This window comes from Eretmochelys imbricata, chromosome 24 (assembly GCF_965152235.1).
Source record: "Eretmochelys imbricata isolate rEreImb1 chromosome 24, rEreImb1.hap1, whole genome shotgun sequence".
Lineage (NCBI taxonomy): Eukaryota > Metazoa > Chordata > Testudines > Cheloniidae > Eretmochelys > Eretmochelys imbricata.
The window spans coordinates 21,320,478-21,342,812 of record NC_135595.1 but is presented as its reverse complement, the minus strand read 5'-3'; the positions used below and the strand labels follow the sequence as shown (position 1 = coordinate 21,342,812).

At 59.1% G+C, this 22,335-nt stretch overlaps 2 protein-coding genes across 4 annotated transcripts in view; both read right to left on the bottom strand.

The window, feature by feature from the left end:
- Window positions 1–774: 774 nt before the first annotated feature.
- Window positions 775–6,777, bottom strand: TOMM40 (translocase of outer mitochondrial membrane 40). The gene is given in 12 exon segments (XM_077841389.1): window positions 775–1,051; window positions 1,136–1,238; window positions 1,659–1,735; window positions 1,932–2,054; window positions 2,273–2,378; window positions 3,711–3,812; window positions 4,071–4,163; window positions 5,059–5,105; window positions 5,108–5,125; window positions 5,404–5,485; window positions 5,488–5,613; window positions 6,663–6,777. Coding segments are annotated over 11 exon segments (1,008 nt in total). The 5' UTR covers window positions 5,605–5,613; window positions 6,663–6,777; the 3' UTR covers window positions 775–911.
- Window positions 6,778–8,003: 1,226 nt separating this feature from the next.
- NECTIN2 (nectin cell adhesion molecule 2) overlaps window positions 8,004–22,335 on the bottom strand; it is a 42,207-nt gene continuing 27,875 nt past the window's right edge. For 2 of the 3 annotated variants that reach the window (XM_077841731.1, XM_077841735.1), the window contains exons 6-9: window positions 19,072–19,216; window positions 15,777–15,840; window positions 10,511–10,600; window positions 8,004–9,960 (exon numbers count right to left, since the gene is read on the bottom strand). In XM_077841731.1, coding sequence (XP_077697857.1) covers window positions 9,781–9,960; window positions 10,511–10,600; window positions 15,777–15,840; window positions 19,072–19,216 — 479 coding nt within the window. In that variant the 3' untranslated portion in view covers window positions 8,004–9,780. The remainder of the gene's footprint in view (window positions 9,961–10,510; window positions 10,601–15,776; window positions 15,841–19,071; window positions 19,217–22,335) is intronic. The other variant, XM_077841734.1, reaches the window with a different exon arrangement.

Here is a 22,335-nt window from a genome sequence, read left to right as displayed (position 1 = left end):
ACAGAGATGTGGGGGGTTTGGTGAGGGATCCAGCCCCTCCTGGCAGACAGTTGCAGGGTCAGTGCACCCCCACCAGCTGGGACAATCCATTCCTGAGGGGATCCACCAAGCCCCGATCCCCCCTCAGTGCATCAGGCCAAGCGACCCCACCCCTAGGACGGAGCCAGTCCTTCTCCCACTGTGCCAGAAGTAGGACAGTTCCTGATGTCACAGTGCCCCCTGGTGAGGAAGAATGTCAGCACAGGGCATCAGGCTGAAGAGGGCATTTTACACCCTTGGTGGGGGGTTATCCTGTCACTGGGTTTCCACTCATGCTCCCTACCTGCTACCCCAGGACAGCCCCCAGCCCCAAATCCAAGCCATGGGAATAGAGGGGACACTAGGTCCCCTCCCGGAAGCAGGGAGGGTCACACCTCCACCCCCCCTCAGGGGCTGCTAGGATATAGCGGCCAGGAGAGGCAGGGGGCAGGCCAGACACCTCCTGAGGGGCCCAGCAGCCACTGACCCTGCACCAGCCAGCTCTCCATTTTCCAGCAGCCCCTGGGGACAGAGTGTCGAACCTTGTGTCTGGGGCTGAGCAGCCCCCAGTGACCTGTCCTGAGGGGCAGACGAGGTGACTGGAACCCAAATGTGACAGTGCGAGAGCCGCCATGCTAAGGGGCTCGCTCTGGGGATCAGACCCCTGGGCTCTGTCAGGACCTACCCCATGGCACCTGCAGTGGCCCTCTGGGGAGCAGCCTGCTCGGGGCAGTGAAGGGGCTGGAGCCCTGCACTCCAGGGCTTAACTGGGCAGCACCAGCGTGGATGGGCGGGGCAAAGGGTCCCGGGCAGCTCAAACCGCATGGCAGTCTGGGCGGGGGACACTGGAATTGTGGGTGGGGGAGGGCTGGTGGAAGAGGGGGGAGAGGGCTCTAGCCAATGGTGAGGCCGAAGCCACACTGGAACTTGTTCTTGCGGTGATTCAGGAAGGCCCCCATGGCCAGCGTCAGGGGCAGCGGCAGCAGCTTCTTCTCCAACGCCGCGCCCACGATCCAATTACTGTCCACAGAGCCTGCAGCAGACAGCAGGGTTAGTGGCACTGGGAGGGGCTGGGGCGCGGGGCACAGAGGGGAAGGGCGGCCTGGGGCTGCTGTACCTTTGAAGAGCAGGTTGGCCTTGGGCAAGTCAAGCTGGTAGCCAAAGGAGACGCTAGTGTCCTGCATGCGTGTGCTGGCCTCAAACTCCACGCCCACCTGCAGCTGAGGGGAGCGGGGTCAGTCTGGTGAGCAGAGCTGCCAATCGCCCGGTAGGACCCCAGCCCCCCGGCTTCCACCCCTGCCAATGTGATCCCACCCTCCCCGAACGCTATCCCCGACCACCCACTCACAACGTAATCCCAGTCCCCACCACCCAAACCCAGCCCCCAGCCTTCCCCAATGGGATGGCAGCCTCCAGGTTTGCAGGCAATTGGGACCAGCATATCTGTTCCTGGGGCAGGACACCGCCCACTCCTTTGCCTCTCCAGGCTCTCAGCTGTGCACCCCAGCACACCTCCTATACATAGGTCGCCACTCACTTCACCTGCCCCTACACCTTGCTCCCAGTCTGGGAGCCAAAGCCCCTGCCCTCATGTCAGAGGGGGAGCCTGAAGGGAATGTAGGCCTCTGAGCGCCACATACCTGGTCATTGGCTTTATGGTAGTAGGTTGCATGGGCCCCGGCTTGCCCCACCGTCAAGGTCCCAATCCAGTTAGGTGCTGTCAGGAGAAGGAAGAGTGGGTGAGTGTCCGAGTAGGGCCCTCACCAAAGCCCTAAGCTAGGGAAGAGAACCCAGGAGTCTCAACTCCTAGCTCCCCTGCTCTAACCCATTAAACCCCACTCCCCTGCTGCAGCTAGGCATATAACCCAGAAGTCCTGGCTGCTGTCTGTGTCCTGCCCCAGTCCCCCGAGTACCTGTATATTTCCCAGCCAGAGACATGACTGTGCCCTCCTCTCCTGGCCGGCGGTGATAGACCAGCTCGCCGCCCAGCGCCAGGCAGGGTGTGATGCTCTGCAGGTAATGGGCTACCAGGATCCCTGTGAAAAGAGACTGGTCAGCTGGGGCTGGGCCCAGGGGGTTACGAGGAGCAGGGTTCAGACTAGTGGTGATGGCAGGCAGGGGCCAGGTTGCGGAAGTGGAGGTGGCAGGGGCTGGGAATGGAGAAGGGGAGGCTAGGGTCAAGCTGGTGGGGGACTTCAGAGACAGGGTGGAATTTTCAGGGCAGGAGCTTCAGAGGTGGGAATGGGGCTTTCACCTGAGCCCACCAGGATGTCGGGGTTTCCCAGCGTCACAGCCGCCGTGAAATCCTCCCCCCGATACTCTCCATCCACCTGCCAGTTCACGAACTTGGACTGCTGCGTCTGGAATGAGAGTGTGGGGACATGGCAAGACTGGGGCGACCTCCAGGAGGCAAACATCCCCCAGAGGCAGATTTACCATGAAACAAACAGTGCGGTGGCTTGGGGCCCCCAAAATGCAGGAAAATCTCATCTGACAACCTGCCCCTGAGTCCTGGCTGGCAGCGCAGCAGGGCTCAGGCAGGCTGCCTGCATTCTGTGGCCGGTGGCCCCATGCCGCTCCCAGAAGCATCTGGCACATCTCTGCGTGTCCCTGGCAGGGGGAGGTGGCTCTGCGCCCTGCCCCCGCCCCAGGCAGCGCACAGAGACCCACTGCCCTCCTCCCCCCAAGGGGCGCAGAGACTTGCCAGCAGCAGCACAGCGCTGCCTGCCTCCCTCCCTCCACGCCGCGCCGCTCCTGGAAGCGGCCGGCATATCCCTGTGGTCCTGGGGTCTGTGTGTGTGGGCGTCTCTGCGCATTGCCCCTGCCCCAAGCGCTGACTCCGCAGCTCCCATTGACTAGGAACTATGGCCAATGGGAGCTGCGGGGGCGGCACCTGCGGGCAGTGGTGCACAGAGACCCCCTGACCCCCCTGCCTAGAAGCCGCTGCCAGAGGGGAGTGCTAGTCGGTTTGGGAGCCACACCGCCCCCCTGACCCCTTCCGCATCCCAACCCCCTGCCCAAAGCCTGCACTCAGCACCCAAACTCCCTCCCAGAGCCCAATCCCCATGATCCCTCCTGCACCCCAACCCCAACCAAGATACCTCACTAGTTTCATTTACTTCATGTTAGTTATAATATAGGAAAAGGATGAATAAAAAAAGAATGAAAAATGGGAGGGGGGGAGAGATAAGAGAGAATGTTCTTTTTCTTGGCTGGGTCCCAAGGTGGGGCCCCTGAAAATGAAGCTGTGCACAAGGCCCCACTAACTCTAAATCCGCTCCGGCATCCCTGCTACCTTTTACCAGGTAACACCACTACCTTAAACTGTGAAGGAGCAGGAACACTGCACTCCCCTCCCCAGCAGGGACTCTGAAAGGGGTATACACAGAAGCTCTGATCCCCCCCGCAAAGGGATGGGTTGAGAGAAGGACTTGCGGGCAACATACACAGATGCTGACACCCCCACCACCCTGCCCCCTGCAAAGGAGAGGACTAAGAGAAAGACCTGCGGGGGAAGGGGGTGGGAGAAAAGAATACATTGATGCTCTGACACACGCGCACCCCACGAAGGAGCAGGCTGAGATAAGGACCCACAGGGTGGGGTGGGGGAACACACAGATGCTCTGACACACACACACACAAACACACGTGAAGGGGAGAGCTGAGAAAAGAACCCGCAGTGCACGGCATACCTGGAAGGCCACCTTAGAGCGCAGCCGGGTCGAGAGCTGGTGGATGATCTGGGCGTTGAGGCTGCCGCTGTTGTCCATGTCGCCCACCAGCACCGGGAAGGCCTGAAAGGGGCATGAGGGTTGAAATCCAGCCGAGTAACATCCCCTCCCCCATATCAGGGCAACAGCATCCCTCTGCCACACCCCCACCCAGAGAAGCCTGCCTCATCGCAAACTTCCCCACTTTCTGAATTGACAGCTCCAACCCCAATGTCCAGATTAACAACTCTCCCCGCAAACACACACTGCCCCTCTCCCACCATCAGAGGTGACTCCTCAGCGCTGGCTGCCAGCTGGCTAAGTCCATCCCCCCGCACTCACCTCTGTGGGGCTGAGCTGTTTGGTGCCCACGTAGGTGACCCCGAAGTGGTAATTGGAGTCGCCAACAGTGCTGAGGGCAACACTGTGATTCACCTGGGGAGAGCAAGCAGAGTAAGCAGGGCCCACCAAATCCTGCATCTTGGCAGGGGTTGCACTAGACTAGTGTTCTCAACCAGGGGTCTGGGGCCCACTGGGGAGCCGCGAGCAGGTTTCAGGGTGTCCCCCAAGCAGAGCCGGCATTAGACTTGTTGAGGCCCAGGGCTGAAGCCAAAGCCTGAGCAATTTGGCTGCACGGGGCCCCCTGTGGCTTGGGACCCAGGACAACTGCACTGCTTGTTACCCCCAACACTGGCCCTGACTTTTATATGCAGAAAACCAGTTGTGGCATAGACGGGCCATGGAATTTTTATAGCCTGTTGGGGGGGCCTCAGAAAACAGAAAAGTTGAGAACCCCTACATGAGACGACCCTTGCAGTCCCTTCTAGCCACATGGTTCTATGCCTGCAGCAAGAGGGGAAGGGCAGCCCAGGGGCACTGGCATGGGAGACCCAGGTCCAGGTCCCGGTCCCTAAAGTGACTGCATCTCTCTGGGCCTTGGCTCCCATCTCACATGTGGACAGTCACCTTGCCTGCGTCCCAGGAAGCATAGGGATTAATGCATTAGACTGCAGAGAGTCAGATACAGTGGTGATGGGCGTCAGATAAGTATTTCAGACAGAAAGCACCAACCCACAGCCTCACCCAGCCCATACGCAACACATGGGATCAGGAGGTTCAGGGTCACGTGCCCCCACCACATTTACTGCTTGGCTTGTAGAAAATGCTCAGTAACACTGCTGAAGCCAGCTGCCCTCAATCTGCACACACGCCCCCCCACCCCCCAGCAGGCATGTCTCTGCCCAGCCTGCTCAGCCCCCACATTCCCCTGGGCTACAGCCTCACCCCACTCCACCCTGAACCCTGCCTCACCAGAGGGCATAGCCCTTACCTGGAAATGGTTGCTAAGACCTTTATTTACTGTCAGTTTCACACCTCAATCTGGATAGGGAACAATTCTGGGAAGAGACAGCAACAGTCAGCACTGAGCCCATCCAGCCCAGCATGCGTTCACCCCATGGGCCCCTCCAGCCTGTTGGTAACTCCATTCCCCCAATCAGACCCCTGGGCTGTCCAGCCTGGTACCCCGCTCCCCCAGGGACCTGTTCACCTGGCTGTGTACTGAGGTTCCCCCATGCTGTGCTCCCAACCTCTGCACTGGGGTGACATTCTTTGAAGGTGCCAGGACTGAGGTGGGTGTGGGGGGGTGTATGGACAGTGGGTGCTAGGCTTTCACCTTTGCACTTGCGGTGACATTCCTCAAAGGTGCCAGGATTGGGCAGCCGATCCCCCTTCTCCTCCAGCCGCTCCTGCGCAGGGGGGCCCAGCCCACCGACGGGGGCATGGTGAAGCCAGGCGGCACTGACACCAGCCCAGAGCCAGGACTCGGCATGGTGGGGGAGGGTGTGGGGGAGCTGGCAGCCAGGACGTTACCCATGGTGGGGGGCTGTGGAGAGCAGAACAGATAGCAGTGTTGAGAAGGGGTGGGCAGCTCCAGATACCTTCCAATATACCCCCCATGCCTTGAATATCCCACAATCCATACCACCCCATCTATCCAGGATATGCACCCCACACTGATACCTCCCACAGGCTGCCCTGATACTGGTCTCCAACAGACCCCAAATATCCCCAGGTCCATCTGTCCCCCCGTCCTCCAGTGACCCCCACCCTCCAATACTCCCTCCTGAGTCTGACAACCTCAGTAACCCCCCCCACAACAGGATCCACCTGCCTGCAATACCGCCAAGCTCCAAGTACATCTGCCACAATGCCCCTCTTGACACTGCTCCCCACAGCTCACTTAATGCACCCTACCCCCAGTGGGGTCTGACTATTACAACACCCAATTCCCTGGATGGGTGTATCTACCCCACTAACAACCCATCCCTTCTGATACCCCCTCGTGTACTCCAAGAGCTACCTGCCCCCCCAGACACCTGCCACTGCCAGGGTCCACCTGCCTCAACAGTGACCCCACCAGCCCAGCACCCCTCAATCCCACCCGTCCCCATGCCCCTGATACCGCCCCCCCACACAAACACCCATCGAGCCCCCCGCCCGACCCCCCCCCACACCCCCATCGAGCCCCCCGCCCGACCCCCCCCCACACCCCCATCGAGCGCCCCGATCCCCCCCCACACACACCCCCGATCCCCCCCACACACCCCCACCGACCCCCCCCGCCCCGATCCCCCCACACACACACACCCCCGCCCCGATCCCCCCCACACACACACCCCGGCCCCCCCGCCCCGATCCCCACACACACCCCCACCGACCCCCCCGCCCCGATCCCCCCCCCCACACCCCGCCCCCCGGCCCCGATCCCCCACACACACCCCCACCGACCCCCCCGCCCCGCCCCGATCCCCTCCACACCCCCACCGACACCCCCGCCCCGATCCCCCCACACACACCCCCACCGACCCCCCCGCCCCGATCCCCCCACACACACCCCCACCGACCCCCCCCGCCCCGATCCCCCTCCGGTACCTTCCCGGGTGCCACCTATCGCGCCACCGCCCCTCCAGCGCCCGCCTGTCCCGATACCCGCCAGTCCCGCCTGGCCCCAGACTCACGAGCGGCGGCGGCAGCAGCAGCGGCAGCCGGAGCCGGGAGACACCCGAACCCGCCTGCACCGCAGTCTCAGCTCCGCCCCCTCCACGCCGCCATTGGCCAGCGCCGACCTCGACTCCGCCCCTTCCGCCTCTATCGCGTATATCCATTGGCTAAGGGTAGAGAAAGCTCCGCCTACTTCCGGGGTTCCTGGAATCTACCCCACTGACAGACCTCATGGGCTGTTGCCCTTCCATGTCCCGCCTGTTCCGGCGTATGGCGGATCGTCATTGGGTAGAGTCTCCACGGACCCCGCCCCTATGAGCCATCGCTATTGGACAGACTGAGTATGACCCGCCCCTCTCCGCAATACCACATCTATTGGTCACTGTGTCACCGTGCCTCGCCCCTTTCCCATGCCGCCTTCCGTTGGCCGAAGGCGAGGCCAGGCCAGGAGCTGCTCCTGATTGGCCGCCCTCCCAGGGGCGGGGCCCGAGGGCAGCAAGTTTGGTTGCACGGTGCGGCCGCAAGGTCAGAGCTGTGGCATGGTCCCGGCATGCACCGCGGCAGCCATAGAGTCTGCGGGAGCGCGCGTGCTGTGGCGTCGCCATTTTGGAGGCGGAGCCAGATACCAACCCCGCCCCCCGAGGGTGGGGTTTCTAGCCCCGCCCCCCCAGGTATGCGGGGCGGGAGCGAGGGAACCTGCCGGGGCCTGGATCCCAGTGACCGCACCAGAGGCTGGCGGTGTCCAGGCTCCCCCTCAGCGGATGTCAGTTTCTTGGCCCCCCCCAAAAATGTCAGTGCCCAGCCCCACCCCCAGCGCATGGCAGCGCCCAGTCCCCCCCCCCCGACGTCAGTTTCTTGCCCCCCCCAAAAATGTCAGTGCCCAGCCCCACCCCCTAGCGCATGGCAGCGCCAGACCCCCCCGGATGTCAGTTTCTTGCCCCCCCTCCCGAAAATGTCAGTGCCCAGCCCCACCCCCAGCGCATGGCAGCGCTCAGACCCCCCGGATGTCAGTTTCTTGCCCCCCCCAAAAATGTCAGTGCCCAGCCCCCCCCCAGTGCGTGGCAGCGCCCAGCCCCGGCACAGGATATTCCTGGCGGGTGCTCCAGGGGGGTGCTGGCCTGAGCCTTGCCCCCGCCCCCCCAGCTGCCCCAGCCCCCCCACCCTCCCCCGCCACGGATGGCAGTTTCAAGGCCCTCCCCACTGCCCTCCCCCACTCCCAAGGCAGCAGCTCTTGCAGCTGTTCCCATCCCCAGAGGGAGACATGCCACCAGCTCTGGTTTAGAAACATTTATTTTAAGAAACAGAAAATACAAAAACAAATCCCCAACCCAGACCCAGTCACTCAGTAGTGGTTCCGAAGGCACCAGGGCAGCAGCTAAAGCCCCTGACCCAGACCCAGACCCAGTCACTCAGTAGTGGTTCCGAAGGCACCAGGGCAGCAGCTAAAGCCCCAGACCCAGACCCAGACCCAGTCACTCAGTAGTGGTTCCGAAGGCACCAGGGCAGCAGCTAAAGCCCCTGACCCAGACCCAGACCCAGTCACTCAGTAGTGGTTCCGAAGGCACCAGGGCAGCAGCTAAAGCCCCTGACCCAGACCCAGACGCTCAGTAGTGGTTCCGAAGGCACCAGGGCCAGCAGCTAAAGCCCCAGACCCAGTCGCTCAGGAGCGGGTCCAAAGGCACCAGGGCAGCAGCTAAAGCCCCAGACCCAGACCCAGTCGCTCAGTGGCAGGTCCAAAGGCACCAGGGCAGCAGCTAAAGTCCCAGACCCAGTCGCTCAGTAGTGGTTCCGAAGGCACTAATCACCCTGTTCACTCAGGATGTCTGCAAAGGCACAAAGAGAAGTTGCTAACCCCCCATCTTTAATTTGACACCGGTGGGGAGGGAGAAAGAAGCAGCAGCAGCGGTGGATTTATTTAGAGACCAATCAAGTTAGTAACACAAAAAAACCCTTCACATTCTCAGATACCCCATGGAAGGTGGTTGTACAGCGGGGACCAGGGCAGGGCCCAGAAGCAGGAGGGAGGAGGGATTGATGGCAGGGCCCCTGACCCAGCTGGGCTGGGGAGTCGCTGAGGCAGGGATCCTGTCTGAGCAGATGATGAAATGCAAGTAGAGAATCCAGGCTGGGGTTGCACCCTCCCACACTTGCTCCTTGCAATAGGGCAGCTCCTTGTAGTAGTGAATGGGCTGACCCACCGGTGTGTGGACAAGGAACCAGCCCCACAGCAAGAAAGGGAGCACTCCCTATTCCCCCAGCCTCTCACCCATCCCCACTCACACAACCCCACCCACTAGCGCAGCAGCAGGGAGCTGCTCCTACAGTAACTAAAGTCACCCTCCTGCCGGGCCAGGGGAAGATGCTGCCTCCCGCCCCGTCATGACTCCGACAGAAGGCAAGGAGAGACTGTTCCCCTGGCATGGAGAGGGGGAGGATGAGTTCTGACCTTTGGCAAATCCAGACTTCTAGCACTGAGGCCTCCAGGCCCCAACACCCTGCTCCCCCCCCTCAAGCCAGACCCCCCCAGACCTGCTGAGGGCTGCAGCCTCACTGACCCCACTGGGAGCAGACAGGACAGGAGCCCAGTTGGGGTTGTGAGCCAGGCACCAGTGTCAGTCCAGGGAGCCGTGGGCAGAGCCAGGTGTCTGCCTAGAAAGTCAAGGGGGGCCCCCTGTGTCCGTCTGGGTGGGGGGTAATCTCAGACATACAGGGCTCAGGGAGCAGTGGGGGGTGGAGAGTCCGGAGAGTCATGTGTCTGTCCGAGACTGGGGATCCCAGGGAGCTGTGGGGGTGGGGAAGGGAGCCATGTGTCTGTCTGAGCTGGGGGATCCCAGGGAGTGGTGGGGGTGGGGACTAATAGATTTCAAGGCCAGAAGGGCCCATTGGGATCATCTAGCCTGATGTCCCATATAACAGGCCAGAGAACTCCCCAAAACCCCAGGGAGCACCTCGGTTGGGGTCTCATGTACAGGGCCGGGGGAGCTGCAGGGAGTGGGGAAGGCAGCTGTCTGTCTATCCAGGGAGACACGAGTCCATCTGTGCCAAGCTGTCAGACGTATAAGGCCCGGGACATAATGAAGCCCTGCTCGGGGACACCCTCCCCTGAGGCGAAGGACAGGGCGTCATAGATTGGGTTGATCTGGTCCAGGTATTCGTCCTCCAGGCTGGGCCCCATCGTTGCTGGCTCCTTGTCCTCCAATGTAGGCAGCTCGTGGTACCGTGGTAGGTCCTGCAAGGAGATGGATGGACAGATGGGGTGGCAGCAAGGTCACCGACCCCTAGGGGATCCTCTGTGCTCACAGAAAGACAGATGGACTAGTGGGTTAGAGCAGTGAGGGCTGGGAGCCAGGACTCCTGGGTTCTATGCCTAGCTGTGGGACAGGAGTGGGGTCTAGTGGGTTAAAGTAGAGAGCCTGGGAGCTAGGACTCTGGGATTCTATCCCTGACTCTTGGAGGAGAGTGGAGTCTTGTGGTCAGAGCAGCGGTGGGGGGTGTCTAGGAGTCAGGACTCCTGAGTTCTATCCCCAGCGCTGGGAGGGAGTGGGGTCTGGTGGGTTAGAGCAGTGGGGGCTGGGAGCCAGGACTCCTGGGTTATGTCCTCAGCTCTCAAAGGGGAGAGGGGTGTTTTGGTTAGACCTGGGGCAGAGGTTCCCAGAGGAGTTTCTGATCCGTCCTGGATGTTCTTATCAGGGATAATCCTAGTTGAGAGGATTGGGCACCTGATCCCCCTGCCCAAGACCCTGCCCCCTTGCATCCCCGCCCTCCCCCCCAGTAATTACCGGCTCTGTGGGATCCACTGCAATGCTGGGCTCGAAGTAGGCAGCTTTCAGTGGGATATTCTCAACCTCAACCTCGGGGGGATTAGAGACCTGGAACGAACCAGCACATGAAAGGGAAGAGGATCTTTGCAAGCAGGCTGGCTAACCTAGTGAGGAGGGCTTTAAACTAGGTTCACCGGGGGAAGGAGACGAAAGCCCTGAGGTAAGTGGGGAAGTGGGATACCGGGAGGAAGCACGAGCAGGAGCACGCGAGAGGGCAGGGCTCCTGCCTCATACTGAGAAAGAGGGACGATCAGCGAGTTATCTCAAGTGCCTTTACACAAATGCAAGAAGCCTGGGAAACAAGCAGGGAGAACTGGAAGTCCTGGCACAGTCAAGGAATTATGATGTGATTGGAATAACAGGGACTTGGTGGGATAACTCACATGACTGGAGTACTGTCATGGATGGATATAAACTGTTCAGGAAGGACAGGCAGGGCAGAAAAGGTGGGGAGTTGCACTGTATGTAAGGAAGCAGTATGACTGCTCAGAGCTCCGGTATGAAACTGCAGAAAAACCTGAGAGTCTCTGGATTAAGTTTAGAAGTGTGAGCAACAAGGGTGATGTCGTGGTGGGAGTCTGCTATAGACCACCGGACCAGGGGGATGAGGTGGACGAGGCTTTCTTCTGGCAACTCACGGAAGTTACTAGATCGCAGGCCCTGGTTCTCATGGGAGACTTCAATCACCCCTGATATCTGCTGGGAGAGCAATACAGTGGTGCACAGACAATCCAGGAAGTTTTTGGAAAGTGTAGGGGATAATTTCCTGGTGCAAGTGCCGGAGGAACCAACTAGGGGCAGAGCTCTTCTTGACCTGCTGCTCACAAACCGGGAAGAATTAGTAGGGGAAACTAAAGTGGATGGGAACCTGGGAAGCAGTGACCATGAGATGGTCGAGTTCAGGATCCTGACAAAGTGAAGAAAGGAGAGCAGCAGAATATGGACCCTGGACTTCAGAAAAGCAGACTTTGACTCCCTCCGGAACTGATGGGTAGGATCCCCTGGGAGAATAACAGGAGGGGAAAGGAGTCCAGGAGAGCTGGCTGTATTTTAAAGAATCCTTATTGAGGTTACAGGAACAAACCATCCCGATGTGCTAGAAAGAATAGTAAATATGACAGACGACCAGCTTGGCTTAACAGTGAAATGGCCCACCTTGATTATCATACACATTGTAAGGAGAGTGGTCACTTTAGATAAGCTCTTACCAGCAGGAGAGTGGTTTGTGTGTGTGTGGGGGGGGGGGGGGGGGGTGAGAAAACCTGGATTTGTGCTGGAAATGGCCCAACTTGATTATCATACACATTGTAAGGAGAGTGGTCACTTTAGATAAGCTCTTACCAGCAGGAGAGTGGGTTTGTGTGTGGGGGGGGGGGGGGCGGGGGGGTGAGAAAACCTGGATTTGTGCTGGAAATGGCCCAACTTGATTATCATACACATTGTAAGGAGAGTGATCACTTTAGATAAGCTATTAGCAGCAGGAGAGTGGGGTGGGAGGAGGTATTTTTTCAATGCTTTGTGTGTATATAAAAGATCTTCTACACTTTCCACAGTATGCATCCGATGAAGTGAACTGTAGCTCACGAAAGCTTATGCTCAAATAAATTGGTTAGTTTCTAAGGTGCCACAAGTACTCCTTTTCTTTTTGCGAATATAGACTAACACGGCTGTTACTCTGAAACCAGTGAAATCCTTGCTGATCTTAAACACAAAAAAGAAGCTCACAAGAAGTGGAAGATTGGACAAATGACCAGGGAAGAGTATAAAAATGTTGCTCGGGCTTGCAGGAGTGAAATCAGGAAGGCCAAATCACACCTAGAGTTGCAGCTAGCAAGAGATGTTAAGAGTAACCAGATGGGTGTCTTCAGGTATGTTGGCAACAAGAAGAAAGTCAAGGAAAATGTGGGCCTCTTACTGAATGAGGGAGACAACCTAGTGACAGAGGATGTGAAAAAAGCTAATGTACTCAATGCTTTTTTTGCCTCTGTCTTTGACCATGAGATGGTGTTCCATGAAGGAGGGTTGCTGGGCAGAGACGGGCTCCACCTTACGAAGAGAGGGAAGAGCATCTTTGCGAGCAGGCTGGCTAACCTAGTGAGGAGGGCTTTAAACTAGGTTCACTGGGGAAGGAGACCAAAGCCCTGAGGTAAGTGGGAAAGCGGGATACCGGGAGGAAGCACAGGCAGGAATGTCTGTGAGGGGAGGGCTCCTGCCTCATACTGAGAATGAGGGGCGATCAGCAGGTTATCTCAAGTGCCTGTACACAAATGCACAAAGCCTTGGAAACAAGCAGGGAGAACTGGAGGTCCTGGTGATGTCAAGGAATTATGATGTGATTGGAATCACAGAGACTTGGTGGGATAACTCACATGACTGGAGTACTGTCATGGATGGATATAAACTGTTCAGGAAGGACAGGCAGGGCAGAAAAGTGGGGGAGTCGCACTGTATGTAAGGGAGCAGTATGACTGCTCAGAGCTCCGGTACGAAACTGCAGAAAAACCTGAGTGTCTCTGGATTAAGTTTAGAAGTGTGAGCAACAAGAGTGATGTAGTGGTGGGAGTCTGCTATAGACCACCGGACCAGGGGGATGAGGTGGATGAGGCTTTCTTCTGGCAGCTCGCAGAAGCTACTAGATCGCATGGCCTGGTTCTCATGGGTGACTTTAATTTTCCTGATATCTGCTGGGAGAGCAATACAGCGGTGCATAGACAATCCAGGAAGTTTTTGGAAAGCGTAGGGGACAATTTCCTGGTGCAAGTGCTAGAGGAGCCAACTGCGGGGGGGAGCTTTTCTTGACCTGCTGCTCACAAACCGGGAAGAATTAATGGGGGAAGCAAAAGTGGATGGGAATCTGGGAGGCAGTGACCATGAGTTGGTTGAGTTCAGGATCCTGACACAGGGAAGAAAGGTAAGCAGCAGGATACGGACCCTGGACTTCAGGAAAGCAGACTTCGACTCCCTCAAGGAACGGATGGGTAGGATCCCCTGGGGGACTAACATGAAGGGGAAAGGAGTCCAGGAGAGCTGGCTGTATTTCAAGGAATCCCTGTTGAGGTTACAGGGACAAACCATCCCGATGTGTCGAAAGAATAGTAAATATGGCAGGCGACCAGCTTGGCTTAACGGTGAAATCCTAGCGGATCTTAAACATAAAAAAGAAGCTTACAAGAAGTGGAAGGTTGGACATATGACCAGGGAAGAGTATAAAAATATTGCTCGGGCATGTAGGAATGAAATCAGGAGGGCCAAATCGCACCTGGAGCTGCAGCTAGCGAGAGATGTCAAGAGTAACAAGAAGAGTTTCTTCAGGTATGTTGGCAACAAGAAGAAAGCCAAGGAAAGTGTGGGCCCCTTAATGAATGAGGGAGGCAACCTAGTGACAGAGGATGTGGAAAAAGCTAATGTACTCAATGCTTTTTTTGCCTTTGTCTTCACGAACAAGGTCAGCTCCCAGACTGCTGCGCTGGGCATCACAACATGGGGAGTAGATGGCCAGCCCTCTGTGGAGAAAGAGGTGGTTAGGGACTATTTAGAAAAGCTGGACGTGCACAAGTCCATGGGGCCGGACGAGTTGCATCCGAGAGTGCTAAAGGAATTGGCGGCTGTGATTGCAGAGCCATTGGCCATTATCTTTGAAAACTCGTGGCGAACGGGGGAAGTCCCGGATGACTGGAAAAAGGCTAATGTAGTGCCAATCTTTAAAAAAGGGAAGAAGGAGGATCCTGGGAACTACAGGCCAGTAAGCCTCACCTCAGTCCCTGGAAAAATCATGGAGCAGGTCCTCAAAGAATCAATCCTGAAGCACTTACATGAGAGGAAAGTGATCAGGAACAGTCAGCATGGATTCACCAAGGGAAGGTCATGCCTGACTAATCTAATCACCTTCTATGATGAGATTACTGGTTCTGTGGATGAAGGGAAAGCAGTGGATGTATTGTTTCTTGACTTTAGCAAAGTTTTGACACGGTCTCCCACAGTATTCATGTCAGCAAGTTAAAGAAGTATGGGCTGGATAAATGCACTATAAGGTGGGTAGAAAGTTGGCTAGATTGTCGGGCTCAATGGGTAGTGATCAATGGCTCCATGTCTAGTTGGCAGCTGGTGTCAAGTGGAGTGCCCCAGGGGTCGGTCCTGGGGCCGGTTTTGTTCAATATCTTCATATATGATCTGGAGGATGGTGTGGATTGCACCCTCAGCAAATTTGCGAATGATACTAAACTGGGAGGAGTGGTAGATACGCTGGAGGGCAGGGATAGGATACAGAGGGACCTAGACAAATTGGAGGATTGGGCTGAAAGAAATCTGATGAGGTTCAACAAGGATAAGTGCAGGGTCCTGCACTTAGGACGGAAGAATCCCATGCACCGCTACAGACTAGGGACCGAATGGCTCAGCAGCAGTTCTGCGGAAAAGGACCTAGGGGTGACAGTGGACGAGAAGCTGGATATGAGTCAGCAGCGTGCCCTTGTTGCCAAGAAGGCCAATGGCATTTTGGGATGTATAAGTAGGGGCATAGCGAGCAGATCGAGGGACGTGATCGTCCCCCTCTATTCGACATTGGTGAGGCCTCTTCTGGAGGACTGTGTCCAGTTTTGAGCCCCACACTACAAGAAGGATGTGGAAAAATTGGAGAGAGTCCAGCGAAGGGCAACAAAAATGATTAGGGGACTGGAACACATGACTTGTGAGGAGAGACTGAGGGAACTGGGGATGTTTAGTCTGCAGAAGAGAAGAATGAGGGGGGATTTGATAGCTGCTTTCAACTACCTGAAAGAGGGTTCCAGAGAGGATGGTTCTAGACTATTCTCAGTGGTGGAAGAGGACAGGACAAGGAGTAATGGTCTCAAGTTGCAGTGGGGGAGGTTTAGGTTGGATATTAGGAAAAACTTTTTCACTAGGAGGGTGGTGAAACACTGGAATGTGTTACCTAGGGAGATGGTAGAATCTCCTTCCTTAGAAGTTTTTAAGGTCAGGCTTGACAAAGCCCTGGCTGGGATGATTTAATTGGGGATTGGTCCTGCTTTGAGCAGGGGGTTGGACTAGATGACCTCCTGAGGTCCCTTCCAACCCTGATATTCTATGATTCTATGCCCCGGCCAGAGCCAGCAATGTGCTGAGCTGCTCATCTGAGCCAGGGAGAGAACCCAGGAGTCCTGGCTCCTTGCTCCCCGCTAGATACACCCCCCCTGCCCCCTGGAGATAGTAGAGATGTGGCACCTACCAGCTCAGGGTCCTCAATCTTCTTCTGGGGAGGGGGCGGCTTGTATGCTGGGGGCCCATCCAGGCTAGGGGGCAGGGAAGTTGAAGGCAGAGAGGTTATTGTGGGTGGGGGCAAGGAGGAGAAAGCATGTCCCTGACCCCAAATCCCAAATCGTCTTCCAGACCCTCATCACCCTTCCCCCACACTGACCCCCTCCCCTTCCTCATTTCCTCCTCCTTCACCCCTCAGAACCCCCAAACCGCCTCCATACCTCTGACCCCCAGATTTCATCCCCCAAGCTCTGATTCTTGGATGCTCTCCGAGCCCCCTCCCCTGATCTTCCTGCCCAAACCCCGACCCCTGCACACCCAGACACCGCTCTGTTCCCCAAACCCTGACCCCTGTGCTCCCAGATACCGCCCTGTTCCCTGACCCCCCAAACCCTGACCCCTGCGCTCCAGGTACTGCCCTGTTCCCTGACCTCTGCACCCCCAAACACTGTCCTATTCCATGAATGCCAACCCCTCTACCCCCAGACACTGCCCTGTTCCCCAAACCCCTACCCCTGGACCCCCAGGAACCACCATTTCCGAAAACCTAACCCCTGTACGCCCAGACACCGCCCTGTTCTCCAAACCTGACCCCTGAACTCCCAGACTCTGCCCTGTTCCCCCCCAGACACTGCCGTGTTCCCCGAATGCTGACCCATGCGCATCCAGACACCGCCCTGTTCCCTGAACCCCAACCCCTTGCACCCCAGACCCTGCCCTGTTCCCCGAACACTGACCCATGGGTCCCCACATTGCCCTATTCCCCAAACCCTGTGCCCCCAGACTATACTCTGTTCCCTGAACCCCCACATCCCGATGCCTACGACCCATACAGTGCCCTGTTCCACAAACCCCAACCTCTGTGCCCCCTGGTACTGCCCTGTTCCCTGAACCTTGACCCCTGCGCCCCAGACACCACCCTCTTCCCCAAATCCTGCACCCCCACGCACCGCCCTGTTTCCCTGTTCCCCGAACCATGAGCCCCCAGGCACCGCCCTGTTCTCCGAACCCCGACCTCTGCGCCCCCAGCTCCACCCTTTTTCCCAAACCCTGACCCCTGTGCCCCCAGACACCGCCCTGTTCCCCAAACCTCAACCCCTGTGCCCCCAGAAACCACCTTTTTTCCCAACCTCTGCGCCCCCAGGCACTGCCCTGTTCCACGAACCCTGACCCCTCCGCCCCCAGACACTGCCTGGCTCCACCCTGTTCCACAAACCCCGACCCCTGCGCCCCCAAGCTCCACCCTGTTCCCCGAACCCCAACCTCTGAACTCCCAGACACTGCCCTGTTCCACGAACCTCAACCCCTGCGCCCCCAGACACTGCCCTGTTTCCTGAATCCTGTGCCCGCAGACACTGCCCTGTTCCCCAAACTATGACCCCTCCACCCCCAGGCTCCACCCTGTTCCCTGAATCCCAACCCCTGCACCCCCAGACACTGCCCTGTTTCCCAACCCTTGTGCCCCCAGACACTGCCCTGTTCCTTGAACCCTGACCCCTGTGCCCCCAGGCACCGCACTGTTCCCCGATCTCTGCGCCCCGGGGCACCGCACTTTTCTCCAAACCCCGACCCCTGTACCCCCAGGCACCACACTGTTCCCCGATCCCTGCGCCCCTGGGCACCGCGCTATTCTCCAAACCCCGAGCCCTGCACCCCCAGGCACCGCACTGTTCCCCGATCCCTGCGCCCCTGGGCACCGTGCTATTCTCCAAACCCCGACCCCTGCACCCCCAGGCACCGCACTGTTCCCCGATCCCTGCGCCCCTGGGCACCATGCTATTCTCCAAACCCCGACCCCTGCACCCCCAGGCACCGCATTGTTCCCCGATCCCTGCGCCCCTGGGCACCGTGCTATTCTCCAAACCCCGAGCCCTGCACCCCCAGACACTGCCCTGTTTCCCAACCCTTGTGCCCCCAGACACTGCCCTGTTCCTTGAACCCTGACCCCTGTGCCCCCAGGCACCGCACTGTTCCCCGATCTCTGCGCCCCTGGGCACCGCACTTTTCTCCAAACCCCGACCCCTGTACCCCCAGGCACCACACTGTTCCCCGATCCCTGCGCCCCTGGGCACCGCGCTATTCTCCAAACCCCGAGCCCTGCACCCCCAGGCACCGCACTGTTCCCCGATCCCTGCGCCCCTGGGCACCGTGCTATTCTCCAAACCCCGACCCCTGCACCCCCAGGCACCGCACTGTTCCCCGATCCCTGCGCCCCTGGGCACCGCGCTTTTTTCCAAACCCTGACCCCTGCACCCCCAGGCACCGCACTGTTCCCTGACCCCTGGACCCCCAGGCACCGCACTGTTCCCCGACCCCTGCACCCCCAGGCACCGCACTGTTCCCCGATCCCTGTGCCCCTGGGCACCATGCTATTCTCCAAACCCCGACCCCTGCACCCCCAGGCACCGCATTTTTCCCCGATCCCTGCGCCCCTGGGCACCGTGCTATTCTCCAAACCCCGACCCCTGCACCCCCAGGAACCGCACTGTTCCCCGATCCCTGCGCCCCTGGGCACCGCGCTTTTCTCCAAACCCCGACCCCTGCACCCCCAGGCACCGCACTGTTCCCCGACCCCTGCACCCCCAGGCACCGCACTGTTCCCCGATCCCTGCGCCCCTGGGCACCGCGCTATTCTCCAAACCCCGACCCCTGCACCCCCAGGCACCGCACTGTTCCCCGATCCCTGCACCCCTGGGCACCGTGCTATTCTCCAAACCCCGACCCCTGCACCCCCAGGCACCGCACTGTTCCCCGATCCCTGCGCCCCTGGGCACCGCGCTATTCTCCAAACCCCGACCCCTGCACCCCCAGGCACCGCACTGTTCCCCGATCCCTGCACCCCTGGGCACCGCGCTTTTCTCCAAACCCTGACCCCTGCACCCCCAGGCACCGCACTGTTCCCCGATCCCTGCACCCCCAGGCACCGCACTGTTCCCCGACCCCTGCGCCCCTGGGCACCGCACTGTTCCCCGATCCCTGCGCCCCTGGACACCGTGCTATTCTCCAAACCCCGACCCCTGCACCCCCAAGCACCGCACTGTTCCCCGACCCCTGCACCCCCAGGCACCGCACTGTTCCCCGATCCCTGCGCCCCTGGGCACCGCGCTATTCTCCAAACCCCGACCCCTGCACCCCCAGGCACTACACTGTTCCCCGACCCCTGCACCCCCAGGCACCGCACTGTTCCCCGATCCCTGCGCCCCAGGCACCGCACTGTTCCCCGACCCCTGCGCCCCGGGCACCGCGCTTTTCTCCGAGTCGCTCACTCATCGTTGTCCTGCTCTGTGCGATTCTTCTGCTGCTGGCGGAAGATCAGGACCCCAGTGGCCACCACGGCCACGGCCACGATGGCAGCAATGATGCCACCGATGATGCCCCCTGTGCTGCCCGCGCCATCCATGTTAGGCTGAGCTAGGAAAGAGAGGAAGGGGGGCATGAATGGATGAGGGGCAATGCCACAGGGGAAGGGCTGTCACCCCCTGGCCTCTCTGTGGCCCCCCAGGACGTCCCGTGGGCACAGAGGAACCTTCCTCAGGATCTTGCATCCCCTCCATAGCCCCAGCATCACAGACCTGCCCCCGCCCCAGCCTCACCCACCCTCCAGGCCCCCCGTCCCTCCACTGAAATCTAACCTTTACCCCTCACTCTAATCCATCCCCCAGCCCTAACCCCTGACCCGTTCCCCTTGTGCCCTATTGGGATTGGCCAGGCACCCCCCAGACCCCCTGGGGTCCCAGCTGCTCTCTCTGGCCCAGCCCTCAGGAGCCCACCAGGTGGCGCTGCCAGGCTGAGCTATCCAGGGGGCAGCAAGTTTGTGGGCCCAGCACCAGGTCCTGGACCAGCTGGGACCCCACCCAAGGAGCTGACCCCAGCCAGCCTGGCTCCCTCCACCCCCATGCTACACTGAGTGTGGCTGCGGGGGGAAGGGGAGGGTTCATTGCATGAGAGTGAGCAGGCTGGGAAACAGGGTTCTACCCATGGCTCTGGGGAGCGGGGGGGTGCAGAACTCCTGGGTCCCATTACCAGCTCTGAGAAGGGAGTGGGGTCTAGTGGGTTAGAGCAGGGGGAGGGGGGCTGGGAGCACTGTTCCCTCTAAGCTCTGTGCATGTGTGCGCACCCACAGATCCTGAACCCCATGCACATGGTGAAACACTGCGCGCACAAAAATTTGCACAGAAGAAATTTTTTGCGCACACTGCCTGTCAAAAATTAGAGGGAACATTGGCCAGGAGCCACGACTCCTGGGTTCTGTTCCTGAGCACAAGGCTTGTGGGGGTGCAGAAAAGCTCCCACCTCCCGGTTCTCGAGATGGACCATTGGTCCTGCCCTATAGATGTGAGTGTCACCTCCCCAGAAAGCCACACTGTACTTGCAGGTGTGTGAGGAGCTCGCTGTCCCTTCTCTGCCAGCCAGTGCATCCAGTCTGCAAACTCCCCTTCCCCCTGCTCTCCGGGGAGAACCCAGAATTACACACAGCCCCATGTATTATGCACAAGCAACTGGGAATGCTGCCAGGCCGTTTCATTTTAGCTTGGGGGTGGGGGCTGGGGGCTTTCAAGTTGCCGTGTTGCAGAAACCCCCATGGAGCCAGAGATCTCAGCACCAGCAGGGACAGGCTGGTCTGGGCCTGGCCTCTCCCCATCCAGCAACCTGGCATCAGGCTCCCTTAGCGAGACAGGCTGCCCCGGAAACCATGCAGTTATGGGGGGGTCCCTGGCCATGGGGAAAGCCCCTCCTAATTCTCACCAGGTGAGAGCTGGCCCATGGCCCAAAGCAGAGGGTTTAACATGCACTTGTAACTGTAAGTCTGCTGGTTTGCGTCAGTGGAGTCTCCTCCTATCCCGGGGAGGAGAGGTAGAGCGTAAGCAACAGGGCTGGGACTCAGGACTCCTGGGTGCTGTTCCCAGCTGTCGCTGACTCCCCGGCTAACCTTGGGCCAGTCCCCACCTCTCTCTGGAGCCAGTTCTCAGCTGGGAAACGGGAATAAGAGCTCGAGCTCTGGCTGTCTTCCCTACTTAGACCGGGAGCCCCCGTCTCAGCTGGGGTCTGTGCAGTGCCTGGCACCACGTGAGGCCCCCACACTTGAGCCTCTCGAGCCTCCCGCAACACACGTCAGTAAGAACAACACTCTCCACATGTTACAGACAGGTTTCAGAGTAGCAGCCGCGTTAATCTGTATCCGCAAAAAGAAAAGGAGGACTTGTGGCACCTTAGAGACTCACAAAATTATTTGAGCATAAGCTTTCGTGAGCTACAGCTCCCTTCATCGGATGCACGCAAAGCTTATGCTCAAATAAATTTGTTAGTCTCTGAGGTGCCACAAGTCCTCCTTTTCATGTTACAGATAGTGGCCGAGATTTCCAAAAGTGCCTGGTGATTTTGGGCACCCACCTCAACACTCCTGAAAAGGGAGCCTTGTTTTTCACAGGCCAGATACTCAGCACTTAGCACCTCTCCCCTCCCAGAGCCAGGATAGAACCCAGGAGGTCCTGGCTCGCAGCCCCCTCCTCGGCTGTAACCACTAGCCCCCCACTGCTGAGGGTACAGCCAGGTGTCTGCTGAGACACTGGGGGGAAGGCAGCAGTACAGCCTTTGGGGCCTGTGCTGGGATGGCAGCAGGTGACTCATGGGATCCAAAACCCATCAGCTCTCACAGAGGGAGGGGCTGTCTCAGGGTTCCCCCTCCCCCGCCACTGATGTGGGGGGAAATCAGAGCCAAGTTTCACTGTGTGCAGGAGATGAAATACCAAAGCAATGAAACACTCACACAGGGCCCCCCCATCACCTCCTCCCATCTCCAGGCTGGGAATGCAGCAGTCCCCTTATCTTATCACGCTGCCTGGCCCGTGGGAACAAAGTCCGACTCCTCCACTGCGCCTGCAGCCAGCCCCCCATCCCCCGAGCTTGCAGTCCCCGCATAGCTCCCATCCCCCCACGGCCCCCCTTCTCGCACCACCCCCGTCCTGCCTGCAGACAAGCACTGGCTCTTCCCCCCAAGCATCAGTGTGTGTCCCCCTCATGGGCTCCAGTTTCACGTTCAGCCTTCGGGTGTGCCCAGCTCTCATCCGCCTCTCACCTCCTGCCCCCAAAGGTGCCATGGGCCTGGGACCCCACAGCCCAGACCCTTGGCCTCCCCAGCTCCTTCCCAGGCTGTGGGGCCCTGAGATTCCCCAGCTGTGAAACCCCCCCACATCCCTCCACTCCCCATCTCCCTCCTTGGCTCTGAGACTCCCACAGCTGTGAACCCCTAGTCCTCCAGCTCCCCAGCTCCCCTCAGGTTCTGGGGCCCTGAGACACCCAGCTGTGAACTCCAGCAGACACCCCCCAACTGTGAACCCCTGGTCCCCCAGCTCCCCCCTGGGCTCTGGGGCCCCAAGACCCCCCAGCTGTGAACCCCCCATTCCTATCTCCCAGGCTCGGGGGCCCAGAGACCCCTCCCAGCTGAGAACCCCAGCTGTGAACCCCCAGCCCCCTCCTGGGCTGTGGGGCCCCAAAACTCCCCCAACTGAGACCCCCAACTTTGAGAACCT